General features: G+C 42.5%; 1 protein-coding gene across 11 annotated transcripts in view; it reads left to right on the forward strand.

The window, feature by feature from the left end:
- kiaa1217 (KIAA1217 ortholog) overlaps window positions 1–23,961 on the forward strand; it is a 110,177-nt gene that overhangs the window by 52,439 nt on the left and 33,777 nt on the right. For 10 of the 11 annotated variants that reach the window (XM_086190776.1, XM_086190777.1, XM_086190771.1 and 7 more), the window contains exon 2: window positions 12,663–12,949. In XM_086190776.1, the coding sequence (XP_086046902.1) occupies window positions 12,663–12,949 (287 nt within the window). Of the gene's footprint in view, window positions 1–12,662; window positions 12,950–14,373; window positions 15,178–23,961 lie in introns of those variants that run through there. The other variant, XM_086190778.1, reaches the window with a different exon arrangement.

Below are 23,961 nucleotides of genomic sequence, written 5' to 3' on the forward strand. Positions count from 1 at the left end.
CAGTTTGTCCCAGTAAGCTGGATTCTGTGCTGCTTTGATCAGAGAAGAGTCCCCTCACTAATCCGCTTGAGCTCTGGATGTTTGCCCAGGACACATACACACTCTCACACACACACACACACACACACACACACACACACACACACATAAATTGTGATTAAAAAACAGATGTGAAGCCCTGGCCAAAAACAAAAAAAAAAGTCTGAATAAATTAAAATGGAGCAAACTGACATAACCCTCAGATGTTACTTTTTGTAACTGAGGTTTAATCTCTGGTGAAAACGATCCCATTATGACCCATAAGTCCTTTCAGTTTATAGCTCAGTGCTTGCACCCTTTATTCCGAGTTGTTATAAGGAGGATTTCATGATGTCACAGTCACCTGGGGTTTTAAATCTTTAGTCACACCTTGCGGAAGAGAAAGATCACGATCTCTAATCTATGTTTTAATTACAGCTGCAGGACACAGACAAGATTAAGGGATGTAAATTATCTCATTTTATTGCCGCTTCTGTTTTTTTTTTTTTAGGAGCTCTAAATAGCACTGAGCTTGATCTTCGTGCCCTCTATTTGAGTTCTAATAAACAAGTAGTTTTTTTTTTTTTTAACTGTTATCAGGATGCTGGCACAGAATGAAGGGGAAATTATGAAGAGGAATATGAAAGAAAGAAAGAAACGGAAGGAGAAAAGAGAGGAAGGCAGGAGAGAAGGAAGAAAGAGGTGCCACTTGAGTGTTTGTCAGGGCCCTCCCTGCATTACATCACTGGGATGCTTCAGCACTGATGACATCGTCAGGCTGGGAGGGGGCTGGCCCAAGGGATGATGTCATTAATAACCAATCAGAGCATTACAAGGTCTGGCTAGTAGGCTCTCTGAAAATGTCTTTTCCTGCTCTGGGTGATGGAGCCTTTACGTCTGTGTGTTGGAACTGCAGAACGACTGCTTTTTCCTGGAGATATTTTTAGTCTTTTGTTATTCCAAACAAATTTCTTGACGCAGTTTACACCTCTGCCACAGAGCAGAGCACGAGCACAGCTGAATCTCCTGAAGAGATTTTGAAATACAGCCCTGAGGGAATTAGGATTTAAGTAACTTAACTAGGAAAGTTCTTCCTTGTGTCTGCTCGTGTAAACCGGCCAAGTGTTTTGTTTGGTTTTGTTTTGTTTTGTTTTGTTTTTTTTTGGGGGGGGGGGGGTGTCAGTGTAAACCTTTTAAAACCATGGAGGTTCTCACAATGCCGATGACATAACACATTGTTATGTGAAGCTGGATATAGTTCATGGTCACACTGGTGGATGAAACACAAAAAAATGCCAAACGTCTTCCAGTTTGTACAAGGATGCATCATGTCTGCATCGGCATCAGCAGATCCATCCATCCATTTTCTTCCGCTTTTCCTGTTAAGGGTCACGGGGGGCCTGGAGCCGATCCCAGCAGCTTTCGGGTGAGAGGCAGGGTTCACCCTGGACAGGTCGCCAGTCCATCACAGGGCCAACACATAGAGACAGACAACCATTCACACTCACAGTCACACCTACAGTCAATTTAGAGTATCAATCAGCCTCGTCCCCTCTTGATGTCTTTGGACTGTGGGAGGAAGCTGGAGTACCAGAGAGAACCCACACAGGAACAAGGAGAACATGGAGACTCCACACTGAAAGATCCTGTGGTGGAGCCGGGACTCCAATCTGGAACCTTCTTGCTGTGAGGTGACAGTGCTGACCACTGCAGCACAGTGCCACTCATTATCAGCAGATGTTGGTCATATTTAGAAATATATCTGTACCAGTTTATTTGGGAGTATCATTTAACCTTGTTTACAGATAATATCTACAGCTGTAAATATCTGCTACCGGCCGAATCAGTTTTAAAGAATATGGGTGACAAATCCGATATTGTGCAACCCTAATGAAATGTACTGTATCACTTCATATTAAACCTCCATTCATTCATTTTTTGGCCTCTTAGTGGCAGTGTTGCATATTCAGAGCACGTCAACGTAAGGCACTTAACATCTTTTCTTTAAAAGTTGATGCGACATTAGCATTCTTTTTCTCACCCCCTTGTGAGTAACACTTCCAGCTCTCCACTGAATCGAAGTGGGAGAAATATTTGTGCCGTTAGCTGCCAAATGCACCAGCAGCATAGCCTCAATCTTTATCTAAAAATTGCGTTCATCTAACTTTATTTGCTCCACAAAGCTGACAAGAACTACTTAGTAGGCTAAGAAGTCAGTGGGTTCATTAGAATTGACACATTTCACATTATTTGATACATAGAACAAATATTGACATCTCCATAGCTGGGACGCTTGAAGCACTAACTTGTCTGTGAGCAGACGTCTGTGAAAAAGCTGCTAATTTAGCACTCAGTGCTGCAAGTTGAATCATTTAATAGGTGTTAAATAAGGTTTAAATGGAATTTTCTTCACAGGTATGTCAAGACAAATGATAACCAAATAAAAATATCATGTTCAGGGAGTAAAAAGCAGCTGTGCAGTTCATAATTCTTCCCTCATCCTTCCACCTTTTGACCTGATCCTTTTCCAGCTTGCGCTTTGGGCCACTCTGTGGTAAAGCTAATAAACTTTACAGGCACTCAGCTGCTCCCCTCCTCTCCTCATGGGAAAGCTGCAACATTTTAATTGCTGCAACCAACCCCACTATAAAGCTTCTTAGTTCTGACCCCCCACCCAATCCCTCCCTCTGAAGTTGAACACCTGAATTCTTGTGATTCTATGAAGACATCCCTCTGGTTTTGGCCGAGCTGGTGCAGACTAACAATCTTGTAAGTCCCACAGAGCTTTAATCTGCCCCCCCCCCCCCAATTTACAACTCTAGACCCAAACATACACACAGCACACCCTCCAGATATATAGATATACAGACTAGGATAGAGACAAGAAGGTAGTGTTCCCATTCCCTCCACCACCACCATCACTTATCAGCTCCTGCAGCACTCACCTCATTAAAGTGAGACCTTATGGAACCACTCACCTTCATCGGCTCTCTCACTGTAGATGCTCGCCTCGGAGAAAATGAAGAGCAGTTCATTTGAAGACAAAACAGTGAATACGCAAATTATGATTCTTTTTTATTTTTCCTTTTTCTCTGCAATAAGATTCAAGTTGCAAATATCTACTAGAAGGAGAGAGACGCGTAAAACGGTGAACGGAAAAGTGAGCTGCACATGATTGACTCGCTGGCCAAGACCAGGCCCTAAGCTGCTTATAGCTATGAAGGGAGTCAATTGCAGCGCAATCGCTTTTTAATAAACTTGTGAGAAAGCAGGCATATTGAAAGACATATTTAAATGGAGGCAACGTGCTGGCTCAAAGCAAAAGTTAATTCTCTGCAGCAAGGGGAACGGAAGTTGCTCTAATTTGCTTAAGACTTTCCTGTGATTTCTCCAGTGTGTCTTCTTTAATCTCTCTTAAAGAATATGTCTTTCTCCTGTCTAATTATCACCAGATAAGGAGAGGAGTTGCAGTGTGTGACATGTTTGACCTCTCTGTGCAACTGAAGCGTCTCTTAGCGGCACGCAGTATGTGTGTGTCGATAAATCAGGTGCGTTTCTGCTGCGTGTGCTTGTTTTTAAATGAAAATTTCAACACGTGAGCAGTTTGAGTGGAGCCTGAGAATTCTACTTCTGGGTTGTTGTTTTTTTTGTTTTTTTTGTTTTGCTGTTCCTGTTGCATAAATAAGCAAAATTCTGCAGGCTGTGTGAAATATATCTTCATGTACTTCAGCAGCTCTGTGCTGATGCAGTCTTTCAAAAACGGTTCTTCCAGTTTTTGTGCAACACCTGCTGGCTTAATCAACAGTCCTGCACTAAAAGATGAAGGATTAAGTTTGGATTTTCTTTAGTTTCAAAATTCACTCTAATGGACATATGGAGCCTCCATCAAGTCTCTCTAAGTGATTTCCAGCTACATACTGCACCCTTAATTGCTCCTGATGAGCATGTTGGCACCTCATATGGCAGCTTCCACCATCAGTAGAGTGTGTGTGTGTGTGTGTGTGTGTGTGTGTGTGTGTGTGTGTGTGTGTGTGTGTGTAAATGAGGCAACACTGTAAAGCACTTTTGAGTGTCATGAAAGTAAAAAGGCCCAATATAAATACATAATTACAGCCCAGTTACTATGTAGAAGGCTGCAGTTTGTGATGCTGCTGATTTTTATTGTGTCACATTGAGTAGGGCTGTGCAAGAAAATCGGTACGGCAATTTACTGCGATGTTTTTTCTCACTGTATTCATATTCCATCCCCTTGCACTGATAGTAAACCTCAAGATATCCTGATGTAATTGTAAGCTATATTTCACATTATTATCCAGTGTGATGTCATGATAGCTACGTTTACTGTGGTGGATTTCAGTGCGCAACTTTGAGAATGAAAATTTTGAATGAAGTAGTTTGGACTGAGTTTGATTAATATAATGTGATGCACATGCTGGTGTACTTCCCAGGTAGTACACATGTATTTTCAGCTATCTCTTGATATTTTATGAAGTGTTATGAAGCGCTGATTGTATGATGTTTTATCGTGGTACATATCTTGATATCTCCTTACTGATACCCAGACCTTAATATTTCTAATTGTTCTCCCTCCCCATTTTCACTATAAAACAGTCTGATCTTCAGTTTGACCTGTTGTTGTTTTGTTTTTTTCATTTTTTTACTTCAAATGATACCGTGCCCTACTTGTATTTTACTAAAAACATGAGTCATTTTGGGGGTTTTGGTGTGATTGAGTTGAACTGCAGTGAAATATTTTCTAGCTCAGTGCACTTATTTGATCTTTTATCCGGCGAGTGAGTTCAGGATGAGTCTCTCCCTGAGATTCCTGTCCTCAGGAGTTCGAGGTCAATCCTGAGGGGCTTAGTTACCAAAGAAAAAGTTTCTCTCAGGCAGGAGGGGAGGTGGCGGGTGGTTGGGGTGGGTTTGGGGGGGAACTTGTCCTCACTGTAGCTCCTGGCTGGATTTCTTCCTCCCAGCTGCAGCTGTTCTCAACATCTCTTCCCCCTTAAGACGCCACCAGCCTCACTGTTGGCCCAAAGACTGTTGTCACGGGAGACCAGCAGACATCTGAGCTGATGGCGAGGTCCAATTACACCTACTCTCCCCGTGAGTTAATGAAGTGGACTCACTGTGTGCACACATGATTGCACACACACACACACACACACACACACAAAGCAGCACTTGAGTTAATAAATGTCAAAAAATATTCTAGAGTTTACTTCCTTGCACTATAAGAATTCCCTCTTGATACGTGTTAGGAGCATGTTCAACAGCACCCCCTGGTGTGGGGAAAGTGCAGTGCACCTCAATAGCAGCAGCAGCAACTGAGTGAAGAGAAAGAGAGAGATAGAGGGAGATGTTTGCTTTGGATTGATTCACTGTTGGTGTGTGTCAGAGAGGGTTAGCAGGCTGACATGGTGTCTGTGCTGAAGACTGGAGCTGGCCAATAAAAGCTGTCTGAGTAGTCCTCTAGCTGTCTTAAAGGGAAGTATCAAAACTAACAGGCCTTCTTCGCCAAAGAGCGACTCTCCTCCGATTGTTGTCTTTGTTAGAAGAACAAGAGAGGAAGAATAGCAGGAGAAAGAGACGGATGGCTTTACAGGCTCTCTGCTTATTTGTCGGCTGCGCTTCAGTTAGACTTTACTGAGCTTGTAGTCTGTTCAGTAGGCGGGGGAGTTGCGTTAAAGATCTACACCTCTTCACGTGTTCAGAAGAGGTAATTCAGCAGCAGTGAAATGATATTTCTATATTCTAGCAGCATTAAAGCACTGACTTGAGTTTCCCATGGACTCGCTAAAAATAGAGGTGCAAGTGAGCACCTAAAAGGGCACAAATACTTGTTGCTGGTGGGGGGGGCTACCATTTTGCACCCTTCGTTTCACTCTGTGCCCTTTCTGTTAGTGAAAAAGTGCATATCTGTTTGCTTGAAGACCAATATTGAACTTTTTGAGATTATTCCTACAAAGTTTGCCTGAATGGGGGTGGCGTTGCTCGGAGGTAGAGCGGCCATCTAGCAGCCGAAGGGTCGCTGGTTCGATCCTCACTTCCCCCGGTGACCATGTCAAAGTATCCTTGAGCAAGATACTGAGCCCCTGATTACTCCTGATGGCCCTGTGACGGACTGGTGACCCATCCAGGGTGAACCCCGTCTCTTGCCCAGTATCAGCTTGGATAGACTCTAGCTCCCCCACCTCCAACCCCTCCCCTGCGACCCTTAATGGATAAGTGGTTTAGAAAATGCATGGATGGAAGTTTGCCGGAAAGCACAGAACATATCTTGTCTCTTAACCAGATTTTTGATGGGAATTTTGCAATATTAAGCTGCCAAATTGCCCTGCTTTTTTGCACCAACTGTCTCCACCACTGGAAGACCTACACATACACACACGTGCACACACACACACACACACACACACACACACACACACACACACACACACACACACACACTACCAGATGTCTGTAACTCATATCTTCTGGTTGACTGCCTGTCAGGTTGGCATCCTTGTGTGTTTATAAAACGTAACCAGAGCAGAAAGTCTGGACAACCCACACGTATACTGTATCCTCGTAGACTCAACGTGTCCTGATTGAAAGCGGCGTTGCGGTGGTCTTAGCAAGGGGGGGTTGCGGGGCACCATTGAAAGTGGCAGGACAGCTGCTCCAATGTTTTATTAGGTGGGAAGGGTAGTCAATAGCTTGATCAAAAATTCAAAAAAAAAATGCAAAAATACCAGTAGGGAAGGAAAGATCACACCACAAGATTGTGTGAGGAATCCTTTTGTAAGGCATTCATGAGATTTTATTTGTCAGACTCATGTGTGTAATTCATGTGGTGTTTATTTTAGTCCTGGTGTGGACAGTTGTGTGCATAAATGAGGACAACCAGACTGGAGATGGTTGGAAAACGTTGTCGTCTGTTTAGTTTATGGTACATAACTTCACCGATGTGTCCTCTTGGAAGGCGCGCGCCCACACACACACACACACACACACACACACACACACACACACACACACACACACACACACACACATTGTGAACTTCACTCTTGAAATAACAGGCCGCTTACACACACACACAGAAGGGACAGCAAGTTGTATGATATAAAGGAAACGTGAGAGTATGACGGATTATTGCATACAAGTTTGCAGGTAAGCAACAACATCTGAGCAGGAATTTGGACTGAAACTCACATAATCAACCTCTCAAATCAAACAGAGCAGCACTGAGAGATTTGGGGGTTAAAGGTCGCCTTATTCACAGTAGCCTGTCTGATTGGCGGATTTCACAAGTAGACAATTTTCCTTGGCAGTGAGCCTGAGGCAAGCTCACATTTATGAAAGGTTTCCAATATTCCTCATGAGGTATTATTTTCACTCAAAGTTTATCCACAAAAGTGCATTAAAAATGTACTTTATTGTTTGACTGGCTAAACAGATACCCAGATAGGAAGTCCTGATATTTCCCACGTCTATTAGTGCATGAATGTGTGCGTTTATGTGTGTTAGCTCAGCGTGACAAAAAATGTGGCCAGGCTACATGGCAGGAGCATGTTAGAATGCTGGTGTCAGGTACCTGCACAGACACCAGCTTATCCATCAGATCAGCAATCAGCAAGAAGTTGGTGGTGCAGAAATCAGCTGCTTTTTTTTTTGTAATCTTTGAGGTCACACCTCCACTGTCACACACACACACACACACACACACACACACACACACACACACACACACACACACACACTCACACACACAAACACGTAAGGTGTCTACCGGAGCTTGGCAGCGTCGGCGTGCAGATTTGGCTGCTGGCAGAGGAAAGTAACATGGTAAATGAGGGGATGAGGTGAAGGGTGGGAAAAATAAAAAGTAAAGCGTAGAGAGGAGATAGCGAGGGGGGGGGGTGTTAGCATGCTATATGCTAGCATGAAATGGAAAGTGCAGCTGAGGTTTCTGGACAAGCTCATGCTAAAAGTGTCACGTGTAAAAATCAGGTAATTACCAGGTTATTAGCTCTTACTGACAGGAATGTCGTCCCAGAAGACCTGAGATGCTTTTCTTGAAAGTCCAGTGGCACGTCCATTCGCAAGTCCCGCCCCTCCTTTTAGGCTTTTAACATTAGTCAGCAGGTTTGGGCACTTGATGGTGGATCGTTGTTGTCACTGCAAAGCCAACACTGGAATATGTTGATCTTTTAAAGATATTCAACGAACACCAAATTAATTATGTTAACATCCCACAAAACTAGCAGCTAAAGAAAGATGGAGTCAAAAAAGTCACAAGTGTGAACAATTTAAGTCAGACTTGAGTCTAAACCTCAGAACTGTCTCAGAGTTTAGTCTTTGTCCCGCTGCACATGCCCCCCGTGTACCTGCAGGTCTTTACAACCCTGGTAAACCAACATTACTGTAGAATGGAGAACAATGACGATGCTTCGGTGGTCAGATTTTATATTCTTTCCACCTCTCTGTTTTTCCAAATCGACGTTGCGTGAGCGAGCAGAAGTGGAATCTTGTAGACAGGTGACACAAATTTTCGAACGATTTTTTCCATTTTTTTCAAACTGGATTAAGATTCTATTCACGTGTGTAAGGTAATAACTTAAAATGCATATTACTGTCGCGTATTCCGACCTTAATTTGTTCTAATCATAGCTAAATAAAGATCCATTTGTATCTGCGGGCTCCGCTTCACATGAGCGGCTCACTTGATATCCCCACTCAGATAACTTCTATGTAATAGTCAGACAGTGGACCAGTGATGTTGTGTGTATCACTATTCATGGTTTCAGACTGTGTGACCCCAGCTTTTATTGCACACAACAGGGCTTTGTATCATACTGCATAGTTATGGGCCAGTAATAGTAGGGGAGAGTGGGAGTTATGCACAGGGATGCATTCCTCCGTAAATATGTGGCGGGCTAACTGTTAGCAGCAGGAGGCTACTTTCTGTGACCTCAGTGTGTCTCGCCAGTAAGGAAAGGTGACATTCTTGAGGTATCGGCGCGAGGAGCAATTCACTTGCAGATCCCCCTTGTGACACTCTGAAGGAAGGAGGTAATTTTTCGGGTGAGCAACGCTGACAGGAAAAGTGCAGCGAGGCAGGTTGTTCGGACCGCGGGCTGTAATTGTTAGTTTGGATGTTAATTATGACTTTGGGTTATGATGATGTACAATATGTGTCACTGTGAGAAGAAGACCTGTGACACAGCCAAAGGACAAACGTGTTTTATTGTTGCTGCTTTGGCTGAAAGTCACTTCAGACAATATTTTACACTCTCTGTGTATCGTTTGTAATTTCATGTTTGAAAAAAAGATACCTCGAGCTGGATTATGTGGCAAATGTCTGAGCATAAAAAAATTCAGATATGAAACATTTCTATTGATGCTGTTTGTGCTTAGTCATGTCAATCCATATGACGTGATGACGAAAGGATATTCAGTGAGTTAAAAGCAAAATTATTGTTTCTAGGCTTGCTTTTTTTTTTTTTTGGTCATCTTTCAGCAATCGCACATCAGTAAATCTATCAGAGGAGTCTTTTGCTATGCTTGCTATGCTCTCAACATCTGCTTTCACGACCATTACTGAACGCAACAAGCCTAGGCCTGTTCTCTCTGGGGGGGGGGGTAGTTCTTGCATATTCTAGGGAATGTAAATCACCAACACATGCAGAAAGAGATGAAGCAGTTTGATGTACAATGTTACATGTTTAAGCACACACATACACACACACACACACACACACACACATACACACACACACACACACTTTTCTGAATGACATGATCCTTCAGCCTCTTGTGTCTAAATGGCTGAGCGTGTGAAGGAAACTTGTCCCCCATATGTTAGAGATTATCCATCAGCCGCTGCGTTGTGTTTGTTCATGCGCTCACATCACTACTTTCAATTACATGGCCCACAAACTTGCCTATTGATCTCCTCAAGTTTTTCCTTCTAAGGTACCTCAATTTGTGCTTTGTTCTTGCACATTTAGATGAAGTCACTTACATCAGCAGCTGTAGTCCACACACACACACACACACACACACACACACACACACACACACACACACACACACACACACACACACACAGCTACGTGTGTACATACAGACGTGTTTGCACAACATATGAAGCAAATGACTCATACACCCAAGAACAGAAGCAAACATATGGACTGTGAGGTTCCTAATTGGAAACGACGCCGCCTGCAGCAGTGACGCTTGTCTTCATGTGTTGATCGGATAACTTGATCACATATAAGCTGCCTGCCGTACGCTGGACGCAGCTCATAAGTAAGTCATGACACATTTGGATTCATACTGCTGTCTGCTGGGCCTCTCTGGAGGTGGTGGGGGTGGGAGGCTGGCGTTTAAAGAGCTTGCAGACAAAAGTACTGATAAAGAACAGACTGTGCCAGACAGTTTGACAGGCACCTGTTAGTCCCAGTTTAAGAGGAGATATTTGTTAGTCTTCTACAATGCTCTCCACGCTCTCTCTTAAACAGATATTTACATTCAGTCTGTGCCCACGCTATGGTAGCAGCAGAGCTTTCAGCCTGAGGGTCAGGGGCTATTCGCTCTGGAATGCAGTTGACTTTCTAAATCCCCAACAGTCTATCCTGGGGCTGCGGGGCAGGGCCTATCTCAAGCCCCCTTTTCCACGTGAGCTGCTTCTGGAATCTCTAAGCAGGCAGTCAGCAGGTCCGCTGATTTCTCCCTGACTCACTCTGTCATCGCCACTGATCTTAAAAGTGCAATGGAAGAAGAAATTACAGATGAAGATAAAGATTGTTCTCTTGAGGAAGGTAATAATCTTTTCTTTTTATGACACATCAACCGCATGTGAATGCAGTTCCTTAGGAGGTTCCAATCTCTTTTGTCAGCTGAGTGTAATTTGGTGAGCAGTGGGGAAGCTGTTTGGAAGTTAAAAATAGGATTGGAAGCGCATGAGACGTGCTGCAGCTCTGAACTTGAGCAGGGTGAAGGGTCTTGATCGTGACGCATCACCACTTACAATTTTTCAAGTGTGACACCTTGCTTTTTGTGTTCAATGATCAAAGCAGGTTTTTCCTGTAAAGAGCTGGAGGATGACAAAAAAAGGGAAAGGAAATAAACGCAGCCAGTTGTTGGACTGGTTAAATATAGGAGGCCGTGTTTTTGGAGTGAAAAGCAAGACATTCCTTCTTCATCAGTGGCTCACAGCTTGATCTCAGGCTTTGAGAGTTATAAAGGAAAGCAATATTAAGCCATGTACAACATAATCACTTGAAATATCCTCTTTTAGCTCCTGAAGTGGTGCACTTTGTGAGAGGTCCTTTATTTTCTGCCATTACCCTCTGAAAGGCATTATAGTGCTACCTGCCTGTCTAAAAAAAAAAAAAAAAAAAAAAGGCAGGGCAGCAGCTCAGATTGCTTTCTGTCTCAAGAAGCTTCTCTTCTCTTTTCTTCTCTTCTAATCTCTTCTCTTCTCGACTTAAAATCCAGTATTTGGCTTTAACGTTAGTCATGGTCACAGGCAGTATCAAGAGCTGCATGGATAATGTCGTTTTCTGAGCTAACCTGCTAAGCTAACCCAAAAAGTAAGCAGTACCCTGGGTTCCCTCTTCCATTTCACATTCAGATTATTCACAAAATGAAGTTCTGTGGTGAAGAAAAGTTTATGAGATCGTCATGTTTACTTCAGTAAGGAAAATCTTCACAAATGAACACCACTTTTAGGATTTTTTTTTTTCGGAAGTGTAAAATGCAATGCTAGAAGTGCAAGCTAATGATATGCTATGCATGAACTACGCCATTCGCTCAGGACATCAGCGTCACAACAACTAGCTACACGCTTCTTCTGCTCTCACGTAGTGATGGTTGTTGTCTATTTAAGTCACTTTTTGCAAAGACCATTTTTAGGAAACACTAACACTTCCAAAGTGTGATAATTACTTGTGTTTTAATTCAATAGTAATGGTAAAAGAACACAAAGCCACAGAGCGTTCAGGTATTTAACCAAGAACCTGAGAAAAATTGAACAGTTCAACCATTTGCCTCTCAATTGAAATCACTGTTCATGTCACACTATGGTGGCTACAACCTGAAGAAACGCGTCAGCCATGGTATTCATCGGAGGCACAGCTGTTTCGCAGTCACATAAAGGAGAAGACATCTCATTTTAATATTTGAAATTGAACTTGATATTTTTGTCAGATTCTGCTCCCTTGTCTATATTCTGCAATGTTCTGTATGCAGATATAATAATTCTCCATTCGTGCCTCCCGGTGTTAATGGATATCTTTTGCTTTTTTAAAAAGGAAAGATGGCCGAACAGCTGTTTCCATTGAGTCTTTTCATCACCAGTATTGTGTCTGTCACATTAAATTACGGATTTGTTGCTGAAATATAAAACAGCATGAATTTGTAATGAACTGAGCCGACTGCATATTAGACAGTATTTATTTTAGTGTTGCTCCTGCTGAAAGAAAATATTGCCACTTATATTTTCTTTCTCTGTCTTTGACTATTCATGTTGGTATGACTTGCCCTCCTCATGACCTACGGAAGAATAACATACATGCACGCACTCAGTGTTGATGTCAAAATATCGGCACAACCCATGTGTCTTGACCCCCTTGTTTCTGTGTCCCCCTCAGAGCAAACCAAAAGCAACCTGAAAGTAACCTCCCCAGAGGACGCGGAGCACATAAGTCGCAAACAAGCCTCCCCAAATGGGACGGCCACTTCGAGAGGAGACGCCAAAGGCAGCCGAGGTGTACCTCGAAGGCACACATTAGGGGGAGCCCGCAGCACCCGTGAGATCTTGGCTATGCAGCCATCAGACATGGACAAGAAGAGGGAGGCCTTCCTGGAGCATCTGAAGCAGAAATACCCCCATCACGCCTCAGCAATCATGGGCCACCAGGAGAGGCTGCGGGAGCAGGTCAGTGGGCTGGGAGAGGTAGTTGTTTGGTCAGGCTAAAATTGTTTTGGCTTAAAAAACAAAGCTACAGTGATCAGCATATTAATAATTGATCAAATGATAAATATGTAATGTTTGCTCTCAGTGATGAACCCACAGAGAATCCTCTGCCGTTCCCTGAAGCCTTAAGTTTTAGAATCTTCCAGTGCATCAGTTTGATTTTGCCCACAAACTCCCCTCTGATCAACTATGTTTTCAGCAGAAAGAAGCTGTTTTTTTGTATGAAATGACTGATTAAGCTTTTCTGAAAAAGGCTTCCACGCAAACATGCTCACGGCCAAGTGGCAGACGGACAAAATTAGCAACTAACTGGTGAAGATAGCTGAGCATTTAGCAGCTAAACATGGAGCTGGTTGAGACCAACACAGAGCAAAAAGGAGTGCAGATTTTAGATTTATATAAAGAAGCTTAACTCCATACCAAAGCCTAACTTAGGCATTTGTCCAGTAGATGTACACATTCATCATAACAGCTTTATATATAGTGGTGTAGGAATGAGTCCTGAGACTTGGTTACATGCTAACACTAGTATTGGGAATGTTTTATTATTCAGTATAAAATATGTAAGTTAAAACCGCGCTCGAGAAGTTTCTGTGTCAAGTATTAGCTGTCACCGACATTGAACGTCAACTCTCAATCCAAACGTCAATCCAAAAAGCTAGCTGTGCTATTCTTGATGTCATATTTCTACAGTGTTCGCTCATAGCATAGCGTTAGCTTTGTAAACCTGCAAGCGATTGCGTTTATGCTTCCAAAAATGGTGTTTATTTGTGATAAGCATTTTACAAAAACTAAAGGAGGAAGTCTCTTCAACTTTTGTTTGCTAATCATAAATTCAACATAAAATCCAATGTAAAAATCTCACTGGCTTTAGCCTGAGGGAGCCCTTGCCGATGCTAACTTCCACCTTCTTTTGACACTCCCCAGTTGGTCAAAAAACAGATAGCTTTTTTTTTTTTTATTAAGTCTAGAAAAACAACCTGCAATTAAGATATGGCCATTACTAATGTTACATCTACGAAAGACGTTGTTCAGCAGGGTAAATATCAGGCTGTATGCCATAGTCAGCATGAACTTCTTTGTGTTCTTGTCCAGTCTTGGTGTTACAGGTATTTTCTTCTGCAGACTGAGGCAACAGTGCAACTGCAAAACTATTTCCTTCTCTGTCGTTGCCGCAGGTTAAATGTGCAGTCTATCCTATAAATCTGCCTGTCACCTTTCCCCTCCCACAGCTGCTGCTGCTGCGAGTGGATGAGGTGGTGTTTTTCTGAAGAAGACAAATGTGAACCGCAAACTCTTGCGCATAAAGCTAGCTTTAATCACCATGATTGGACTTGCACATCGTAACTTGATTTGTATAATTTTCCAAGAGTTGTTTGGAAGTCTTACTTTTCTTTTTTTTTTTCCTTAAGTCGATGGGGGAGGGGTGACATTTATGGAGGCTGAAGGTGGACATGTGGTGGTTCACCTGGTGATTGTCTTTCTGTTTGCTCTGGGTCAGAGAAGACTAAAGGGAGGGGCCAACCAACCTTTGTAGCCAAAACAATTGAGTTAATGGTGAGACTGGCACAGAGCCACGGGGGAGCTGCAGGCGATGGTGCGAGGCTTTGTGCAAGAGGGAGGTTTTTTGTGTGTTGTTTTGAGAGCAACCAATGCTGCCTGCCCGCATGCAAAGTTAACACTTTTCCGATTCCAGTTCACTGCACTGTTGGTGAACTTTGTAGATTATCATGGATATGATCCCTCAGCAAGCAAACTTGCTTGTGCATGTTTCTATCCTTTTTTTTTTTGTTCTTCTGAGGTTACAATTATCAGACGTTTTCACCCATCATCTTGTCAAAAGATTAGAAAAGGGCGCATCTTCTTGACTAGAGCAAAGAAAGGCAGGAAAAGACTTTGTGAAAATGAGGCAGTCAGACAGGTAAGTTCAGCTCCGGACCGGGGTGGAGTCAGAGTTACCATAGCGACTTATGATGTCACCGCTGGAGGGGCTCAGTTTACTTGTAGGTGCCTGCTGGAGCGAACTGGCTGTGCGGGAGCTGCTGTGAGTGCGTGTGTGAGTGCAGAAAGAAGACCAAGGCAGACGATGATCGGAGAGTAGACTGGAAACATGAAGCCTGCAGAAGGATACGCTTCAAACTTTTAACGCACGACTGGAATACACATCGAGTACTTCGGAGATATTAAAGGTAGGATTTCTGGATATTCTAAACAGCGGTGCGAGCTTGCACTGGAGGAGTTTGTGCATCAGCAGGCTGTCAGGTGCGGTAAAACTTCCCGACAGGCGATTGCAAAAGTTGCGGAGTCTTATCAAAGAAACCTTGCGAAGACTTGATGATGCGTTGTTAGATAGACGCTTTGAAAGTTGTCGGTCATAAATCTTGCCGGTATCATTGGAATTATATTCACGTAATTATAAAGCAATGATCGGAAGTTAAGGGTTGGAATATAATGGCGTGCAATATCTTGACTGATTGTGGTGGGGGTGTATGTGGGGGGGGGGGGGGGGGGGTGATTATGGTCCATGAAAGGAATGCTCGCTGCTACTGTTACTGTTGGTTTTGCACAACGCTTGAAATTAGACATCAAGTTTATTGTGAGAATAGTTTCCTGGAATTCCTGAGATGAGTGATGTCATGATGTTTCCTTTTTGATATTTATATACACTTGTATCTCCCAAGAAAAAAAAAAAGAAGACTTAATTTATGTTGTTCTCTGTATCTGTCACATGCGTTCTGTAGTTGAGTTGGTGCTGGTTGCACATTGTTACAAGCATAAAAGGAGCAACAAGAGGAAGAGTCCTGGCTTGTATTGTGGTTTGTGCCATCATTTTTTGGGGGGGAAAATAATGTTTGGATGATCGTACATTCGTGGAGAATTCACTTTGGTGTAAATTTTTACTCCAATTAATGATAATTGAAACCTTTTAATGGTGCTGCAGCAGGGTTCCTTTTTTTATTAAAGGTACACTGTGTAACATTCAGATATTGTTGATAAGTGAAAAAATGACAAAGCCTATGTTAGATAATTAAGTGAATGTGTACTTAAACTTGACGCGGCACTTGTGATTTGGAATATTCGAAGCGGGTATCGTTATTCACATTGCAGGATGATAATGTTGATCTCTATACTAATCCAGGTTCCATTCTATGGCGTGCTCAGGACCGTGAAACATGTTACATAACCAGTGCATTCTGTTAAATGAAACTGCTTTGGAATGCATCTGAATTTATTGCATTTACTCTTTTTATCCATATGTGCTGTTGGTTGTCCACTGCCAAAGTTAAAACTCAGAGAAAACACGTTAAAAATAATGGTGTGTTTCAATTGGTCGCCCTATCAATGATGTCACATCCCGCTAGTTGCTACAAGAACATCTTTGTAAAGTTACTCCTAGAATAATGTCAGCTACCGCAGCTGTGTAGACAATGAGCCCATCTAATTAGCAAGTTAACATTACTGAATGAAATGACACAGCATGACTGAACGTGATTCAAGTTGTTGAAAATTTTTGCTAAAAAAGAAAAATTAAACTGATGTTAGAATCCAGAGTCGGTCTGAAGTTCAACTGCAACACGTGACTTGACACCAACAGAATACCATAAGCTGTCGTCAGTTAAATGGACGTTTTTCCTGACATTGAATTTTCGTCATGTGACATAACAACCTACATTCAACTAAACATCTAAGATCTTTGGTGGCCTGCTGGAACCTAACAGGAAAAAAACATTGCATCATTCATGTTGCTTCAGATTCATATTTGGCAGCGGTGGTTATTTAATAAGGAAGCCAACAACTCCCATGATCCCTTGTCAGCTTGCTGCATTTTCTGGTTTAATTTTGATTGAGCGATCCCTGATGGCCAAAATTACATACTATGCTTTTACATGAACTGATTTCGCAATTGACTTGCCTTGTTTTGTAAGTAATTTATAAGTTGGAATTGGATTTAAGTTGTAATGCCTCATGAATGTATCATGTCAAGGTCAAGGAATCAATATTTTGTCAAAAACCAGTCTGGCTGGGCATGAATTTCAGGCAACAAATGCAGAGCTGATGAATAAACAATGAATTTGTCATCTGTAATCTAATTCAGAATGTGAAGAAGAATACAACAAATCACTTCTGATATAGCCAGCAGAATAAAACAAAGCAAAATGAATTTGACAGGTTTATTGAAGCTGCTGTACTGCAATTTGGGGTCCTCAGGAGGTTATCATTATCCTGCCAATGCAAAAAGCAGAAGGTAAACAAATCATCATGTCACAGAAACATGTCGCTGTGAAAAATTTGTGCTGGTGAGAAATGACGGCGGAGAAAAATGAAAAAAAAGAAAAGAAAAGAAAGAGCCGACCATACAGGAAAAGCAACCTCAGCAGCAACAGTGAACTCTTCAGAGGTGAGAAAAAAAAGTGTCTCAGGAGGTTTGAGTTACAAAGGCGGAGGCTTATCAAGGTCAAACGGAGGTTGGGAAGATGATATCGCTCCAGTCTGAGAAGTGGATGACCCCACTCCACCTGCCATGACTTCCCGAATACTCATAGACACGCAGGCTCTGAGGGAAATATTCAAGGTACCCCTCGATTCTCTCCACCTCGCTCGCGCTGTGATCCTTAAACCGGCATCAAAAGCGAGTGGTTTAATTTCCTCTCCTCCTCATCTGGCCTGCAAAGACCTGGATCCCACCCAAGGGAGATGAGATAACATCCCATTGGGCTGACCGCCTCCCATCCTCTCACCCCTCTCTACCCAGGGGCCTTGACAAGCACAAACTGAACCGCTTGACCGATCACACACACACACACACACACACACACACACACACACACACACACACACACACACACACACCACATTCCCTCCTTCCGCCTGCATGTCAGTGTCTGTGTGTGATGAGCTGTGACTTGCACGGCAAATGGTTTTTCTACAGAGTTGGGCGGCCATGTTAGGACAGTTGTCTGCAGCTGTGGTTACTAGACAGACAATCAGCACCCCCCCCCCCCCACCCCACAATTGTGATAATCTACTAGCTGTTGAAAACAGATTGGATTAGAAATGTGAGTAGCTAAAGAGACCGAATGTTTACCTGTGCAATCCTACAGGTGTTTTCACAGGCAGGCTTCTCTTGAGTGTGGAAGTGGGTGGGGTTGTCAGTGATTTCTGTGTAACAACAATGGCTTATTATCTTTATTCAAAACAGACCCAAACACAGGTACAGTGTTGTTTTAGCGCCATTAATTGCTGGAGTTCGGCCCTAAAACTAAACTTGTTTAAAAAATAGACCTAAGCATATTTAGTCAGTCTCTTCAAAGTCGGACTTAACATACCAAGATAATGCAGTTTGGTCGGGGATTAAGTCTGCATGTAGACACTTCAGCCTCTAACTGGCTCACTCTTGGTCTTCTGTACCTGTTCCATACATCCCGTAGATGTATTTAACACTGAAGTTGAGAAAACAAACTTATGCTTTCTCAAAATTTAGGAGACGTTAGCTATTTGTTTCTTGCTAGTTTGTTTGGTATGCAGAAGGTCTGATGGGAACCAGCTCCACGACGGCATGGTTGGACCAAGCCGATATCCTTAGTAAATGACTGAGCTCTGGTTTTATGGGTACCTGGACAACAACAGTTACTCAATGAAATGGCTTTATTGGGCAGTTGCTATTAAATGTGCATGTTAACTTGTGGGAGTGATGGCAGGCTCCAAGTTGCATTGTGGGGTTTTTGGCTCGTCTGGAAGGGAGCCGAAGAAACTACAGGCGAAGTCTGACAGGCAGCACAGTGACAAAATCAGGATGTGACAGGAAGGTCGCGTGAAACCTGAGACAACCCGGGTTGCCTTTTTCACACTGCCGGCGAGCCGAGCAGCTAAACACCCGTGTCGCTTGGCGAGTCAGTCGATGCAGGTCGAAATGCCGAGTCGACCCTTTCAGAGTGCCTAAAAACCCGCGTTGACCCGTGTTTTTGGTGCAGTGTGAAAGGGGCTTTAGAGCCATGGAGACGAGGAAGAACAGAGCTGTGTATTTCCACTACCACTACTTTGCTAATATTACAGAGAAAAAAGCTGCAGGAAAACACTCTGGAATGCATGTTTTGGATGACACCAGCGAAATATTGTTACAAACCTTTAAGATAAACCTCTGTATCACAAATTCCTGTCTTGTAACATTTGCTGAAGCATTGGTGCTAACATTGAGATGTGCTCCAAATTTGTCCCATATGTAGAATGAATCTGCTTTGCTGTTTTCATAACGAGTAAATAACAGTAATGATAACATTTCTTCTTTGTTTTAATAATTGGCATTTCAAATGTATTTTTATTGCGAACTTTCGTAGACAACTGTGGGGTAATACAGCCGGTGTTGCCACTGTATCTTGACAAGTGTTGCAGTTAAGATTTCAGCAATATTTTGTGTACAAACACGCAGGTTAGATAATCCTCTGAGTGATTATGTTGTGGTGTGAAGGATGAAGTTTGCCAACGTGCAAAGGCAAAATACAACAGTATTTCTGACTGATACGAGCAATAATCTTCAAAAACTAAAAAAAAACCCAAACAAACGCTGATTTTATAGACAGTAAATCCGTTATAAACACTACCATTGCAACTTGTAGCCTTCCCCTGTGGACTCCTTGTAACCAAGGTCAGCTTGATAGCAGCTGCTCTGAGCATGAATCAGAGAAAAGAGAATTAGAGGGAGTTTTGTTCTTAACTAAACTTGAGGAAAACAAGTATTCATTGTCCATCTGTGCCATGATGAGGGTGACACTCTCCAGGGTGCTGTAGCCATACATGCAGATAAGGCCAAGCATTAGGACGCATTTCCATGAAACCAATCTTTGTTGCAACGATGATTGCACCTTTTGTATAAAAATTCACACAATCGCACACTGTGTGCAGCAAAACATCTGTTTCCATTCATTAGACGTCTGCCAGAAGCAGGAGCTGGACCTTTTTAGTGGCCTCTGCATGAAGTGACGCTACCTGGAGTAACACAAACAAGAAGCACAAGGTTAATGACGGGCATGCGTTGACCTGCCAGTTAACAGGGGTTATTTGGGAGGTGTGTGTGTGTGTGTGTGTGTGTGTGTGTGTGTGTGTGTGTGTGTGTGTGTGTGTGTGTGTGTTGGGGGGGGGGGGGGGGTTTAGGGGTTCAGCACAGTACCCCAACCGAGAGGACAAGTGATCAGTGGAGTGGCGCCAAGACTGTCTAATCCCGACTGTCGAGGGGGGTTAAGCTGCTCTGACAGAAGGCCCTGATGGAGCTGCTTCTGATCGCTGCTGATAATGAGTCAAGCCAGACAGAATTTTACACACTGTCTCAAGCGCGATGCTCGTGTGTTAATCGGAGCAGCTAATCAGGTCTGAGCTCTTTACGATGCTCCATTCTGCAACGGAACACAGATATATTAGCCCCAGCTTAAGTCAGCAACAGAAGTTATCCCCTGTTGCTGCTCTTGTTTATCACGACAAGGGTCCTAAAAACTTGAGATTTTCTTGGCAGAGTTGTCGAGAATGGAGGTGAAATGACGAGGACCTCTTGAACCTTTAGACCTTACATTCCTTTTGGGGACAATTAAGACCATTTGTCCATACAATGGTTGCACCCTGAGGTACTTCCTCTAAAGGATCTTCTTTGACATATTCCAGTAGTTTGTCTCTCAGTACTACAAATCCTCTAAAGTGTATTAGAATGTGAAAAGTAACAGATTGTAATATTTAAACTTTTTTTTTTTTTTTTTACAGGATATTCAATGATTGTCAGTGTTTGACTGATTTCTAATTTGCAGCATTTTCTCTGTCTTTGCTAACCAAGGCTGCCAGAGGACTAGTTTCTTGATTGTGCACGTATTCTTTGGTAGTAGTATGTTCTTAGCATGTGGCTGGATATAAAGGACATGGATTATACCGGATGATGCGCTGGAGAGTGTGTCAACAGATGTTTTCACTGTTGTTATCTGTCAGTCTCCATTAGCTTCAAGCTAAATATACATGGCTCGCTCTTTCTAAATAATGCAGTGAAAAGAAGTGATGCAACATCAAGAAAATAAGGAGAAAATATCTGTGAGCTCAAGAAACATTTTCGTCAGTACTTGAAAGGCAAAATCAAATTATTGGGTGTATCGCTTTAATATTTGGTTTTGAATTTTGCACGCCAAATAGATGAGGAGAAAAAGAACGTTTTCTTTTTACGTCGACTGCAAACCAACAAGTCTGTAAATATGGTTGCCAGATGCAATTTTAAAACCTCCATCCATTCATTTTGATGGCTTTTCATTACTGACACAACTGTTAACATCTCTGATATATTGGCAGTCAAATTCCAAGCCTTTTTTGACCCCCACACCTAAATGGGGAGCAGGCATGAGAGGGGGGTTCGTCCTTGTTTTTTCAATCTGTATTTTGGATTTGCAAGTCTTCGCATGCAACCTGACATCTGGACTCCACCTTGGGCCGAAGGTATGAAACATCAAAAGGTAAAAAACGGAGACGGAGGCCTATCAGGATGGTTTGACCGCTGACAGGATCAGCTCCAAACATCTGGCTCAAACCTGATCTCCTGTGCTTTATTTCCCGTCAGTCTTAGTGGAGAAAGCGGTAGTAAAAAGCATGGCAGTAACTTGGCATGATATTGTTTCTTCTAAGTGTTAAAAGTGTGTTTTCCAACAATAGAATGCAATTTTCCCAACTATTAAACAAGATGACGTCGATGACCGGGAACGCCTGGAACATGAGTTGATTACACTCTGTGTGTGTGTGTGTGTGTGTGTGTGTGTGTGTGTGTGTGTGTGTGTATAAAATGTATATGTATTCTGGCAACAGCTAATGGACTTCAGCGATGGATTCCACTGACAGAAGTAGAGCATGTGCTGCAGTTCATCATCACACGTCATAGTCCAGGCTGACAGCATCTACCTCAACTGTGGTTTTACTCCAACAATGATTCACATTATCTCAGCTAAGGCTGTGTTTTGTTGTGCTAGCATGGAAGCTAACAGAGCAGTCAGTCACAAGCTATGTGTGGCATCAATGAGGTCTTTTGTTTGTCCACAGTGTACTTCATCGTCACATCTGTTGGATGGAGACATCATTGAGCTGAGATGTCAGAATAGCGTTTGTCTCCCGGAGGTCAAACTAAAGGTCATTTGGGTGCCAAGTGGATAATTAAGGCAGTGTAAGTTACTAAAAGAGGAAAACAATCAATAACGATGGCAGGGTATAACTTTCTCTAACCTGTTTAGCTGCCAGTGATGTGTTCAGGAAGGACTTGTGTCAAGCTTGATGAAAACACCAGGTGATTTGACTATCTGGCTCCAGTGAGAAACCTTCCTTGGGGGGGTTGTCTAATAAATCTTCAGCTCACTGCGGAGGAGTGCTTGAAGTCCTCGGTGACTTGTTAATTAGGCATGAATAGCAAAGCCATTATCAGGGCTGGCTTCATGGGACAAAAAAAAACCCCAACACACACTTGACACTTAGTGAAATGGTGTGATTTAGAGTTGGCCAAGTGTTCCTGTTCATTGTGAATGAATGACGGTGGTACATTTTAGTTTAGCCTTGGCACTGCTACAAATATGCCTCCTTTGATCACATTATATAGAGGATACAGGACTCTGATTTCTTCAGAGGGTAAGAAAGCCTTCTTTGTCTTGTCAATACACACACACACACAGAGTCAGATACAATCACTTGCCAATTAACTGTACTGTTCCTTAGACTTTGTCCATCCCATTTTTATGAATGGACAAAAGATTCAGAATACTTGTAACCCAGTAGGACTGTGAGATATGGGAAAAAACAGAATAATAAATCTGAATATTTAAAAGGAGAAAGACATCTACAAATAGGTAAAGAAACTTCCCACGGCAGATAATCTGCATGATAACTAAAACTGTTTCAGAATCATTTTGTGAGAATTCTGACTTATTTTCTCTGTAGCATCAATTTAACAGCAAAATTGTGATGTTGATGTGAAAAACACCTGGGATACGACATCAAAATCAGATGAAATTACATATTTATCAATATATATTGTCAAGCCCTATAACCTACTTGAACTTCAGCATCTGCCTGAAATGTTTTCAATAAAAACTCAACATTAGAATCGCCCCTAAAGTAAGAATCTGTTGTATTTTACTGCATCATTTTTTATCTTTGTACCAATAAGAAGCACATATTAAACCTGCAGTAGTCTGTATTTTAACAGCATGAGGACACCCTCTGGATACCTTGAGGATACTCTGAGGACCTTTCAGATTAATGGTCTGTGGATGTGTGTACCTGCATGTGTGTGTGTGTGTGTGTGTGCGTGTGCGTGTGCGTGTGTGTGTGCGCGCGCAAGTGTGTGTGTGTGTGTTAAATCGAGACTTTATCGCATTGTTCTGGGATGCTGCAACTTGCACTGAGATGTAAAAATGTGTCCTGTTCTGGATGAAGTGATATTAGAGAGCAAGTCAGAACAAGTCAGAGCTCCGCTGCTCCGTCAGCAAATAGTTTGCATGTATTTGTTTGATATAAGAGAGACAGCGAGGTGTCGTATGCACACTCAAAGGTGTGTGCAGATCATTGCATGCAATGCCTCTGATTGGCCCGCCTGCTTTGTGTAAGTCTGGGCTTGTACTATTATACAACACTTTTGAGTGTCATACACCTTAAGGACTTAAGGACGTAATTTCACCTTTTTTTTTTTCATCCCAACAGTCACATTTAATGTTAGCCAGAAACTGGTGCTGCGTGATTTGGGGGAAAATTCATATCGCAAATTTAACTCGCAATATGTTGTCCTAATATGTGTTTGTAAAGTCCAAATCACAATATTTTTCTAAATTATCCTTTTGCATAACAAACCTATTTCTGCAACTTGTTTGCAGTCTTTTTCTAAATAATAATTCTACCTAAATGTGCAGCAAATGCCAGAAATCAAATGTTACAGAAGTAGGACTGTGCAAAGAATGTCATGTTTGTATTGAGGT

The sequence above is a fragment of the Aulostomus chinensis genome, chromosome 21, assembly GCF_037954235.1.
Source record: "Aulostomus chinensis isolate RoL2024-O1b breed Wild chromosome 21, RoL_Achi_v1.0, whole genome shotgun sequence".
NCBI classification, from domain to species: domain Eukaryota; kingdom Metazoa; phylum Chordata; class Actinopteri; order Syngnathiformes; family Aulostomidae; genus Aulostomus; species Aulostomus chinensis.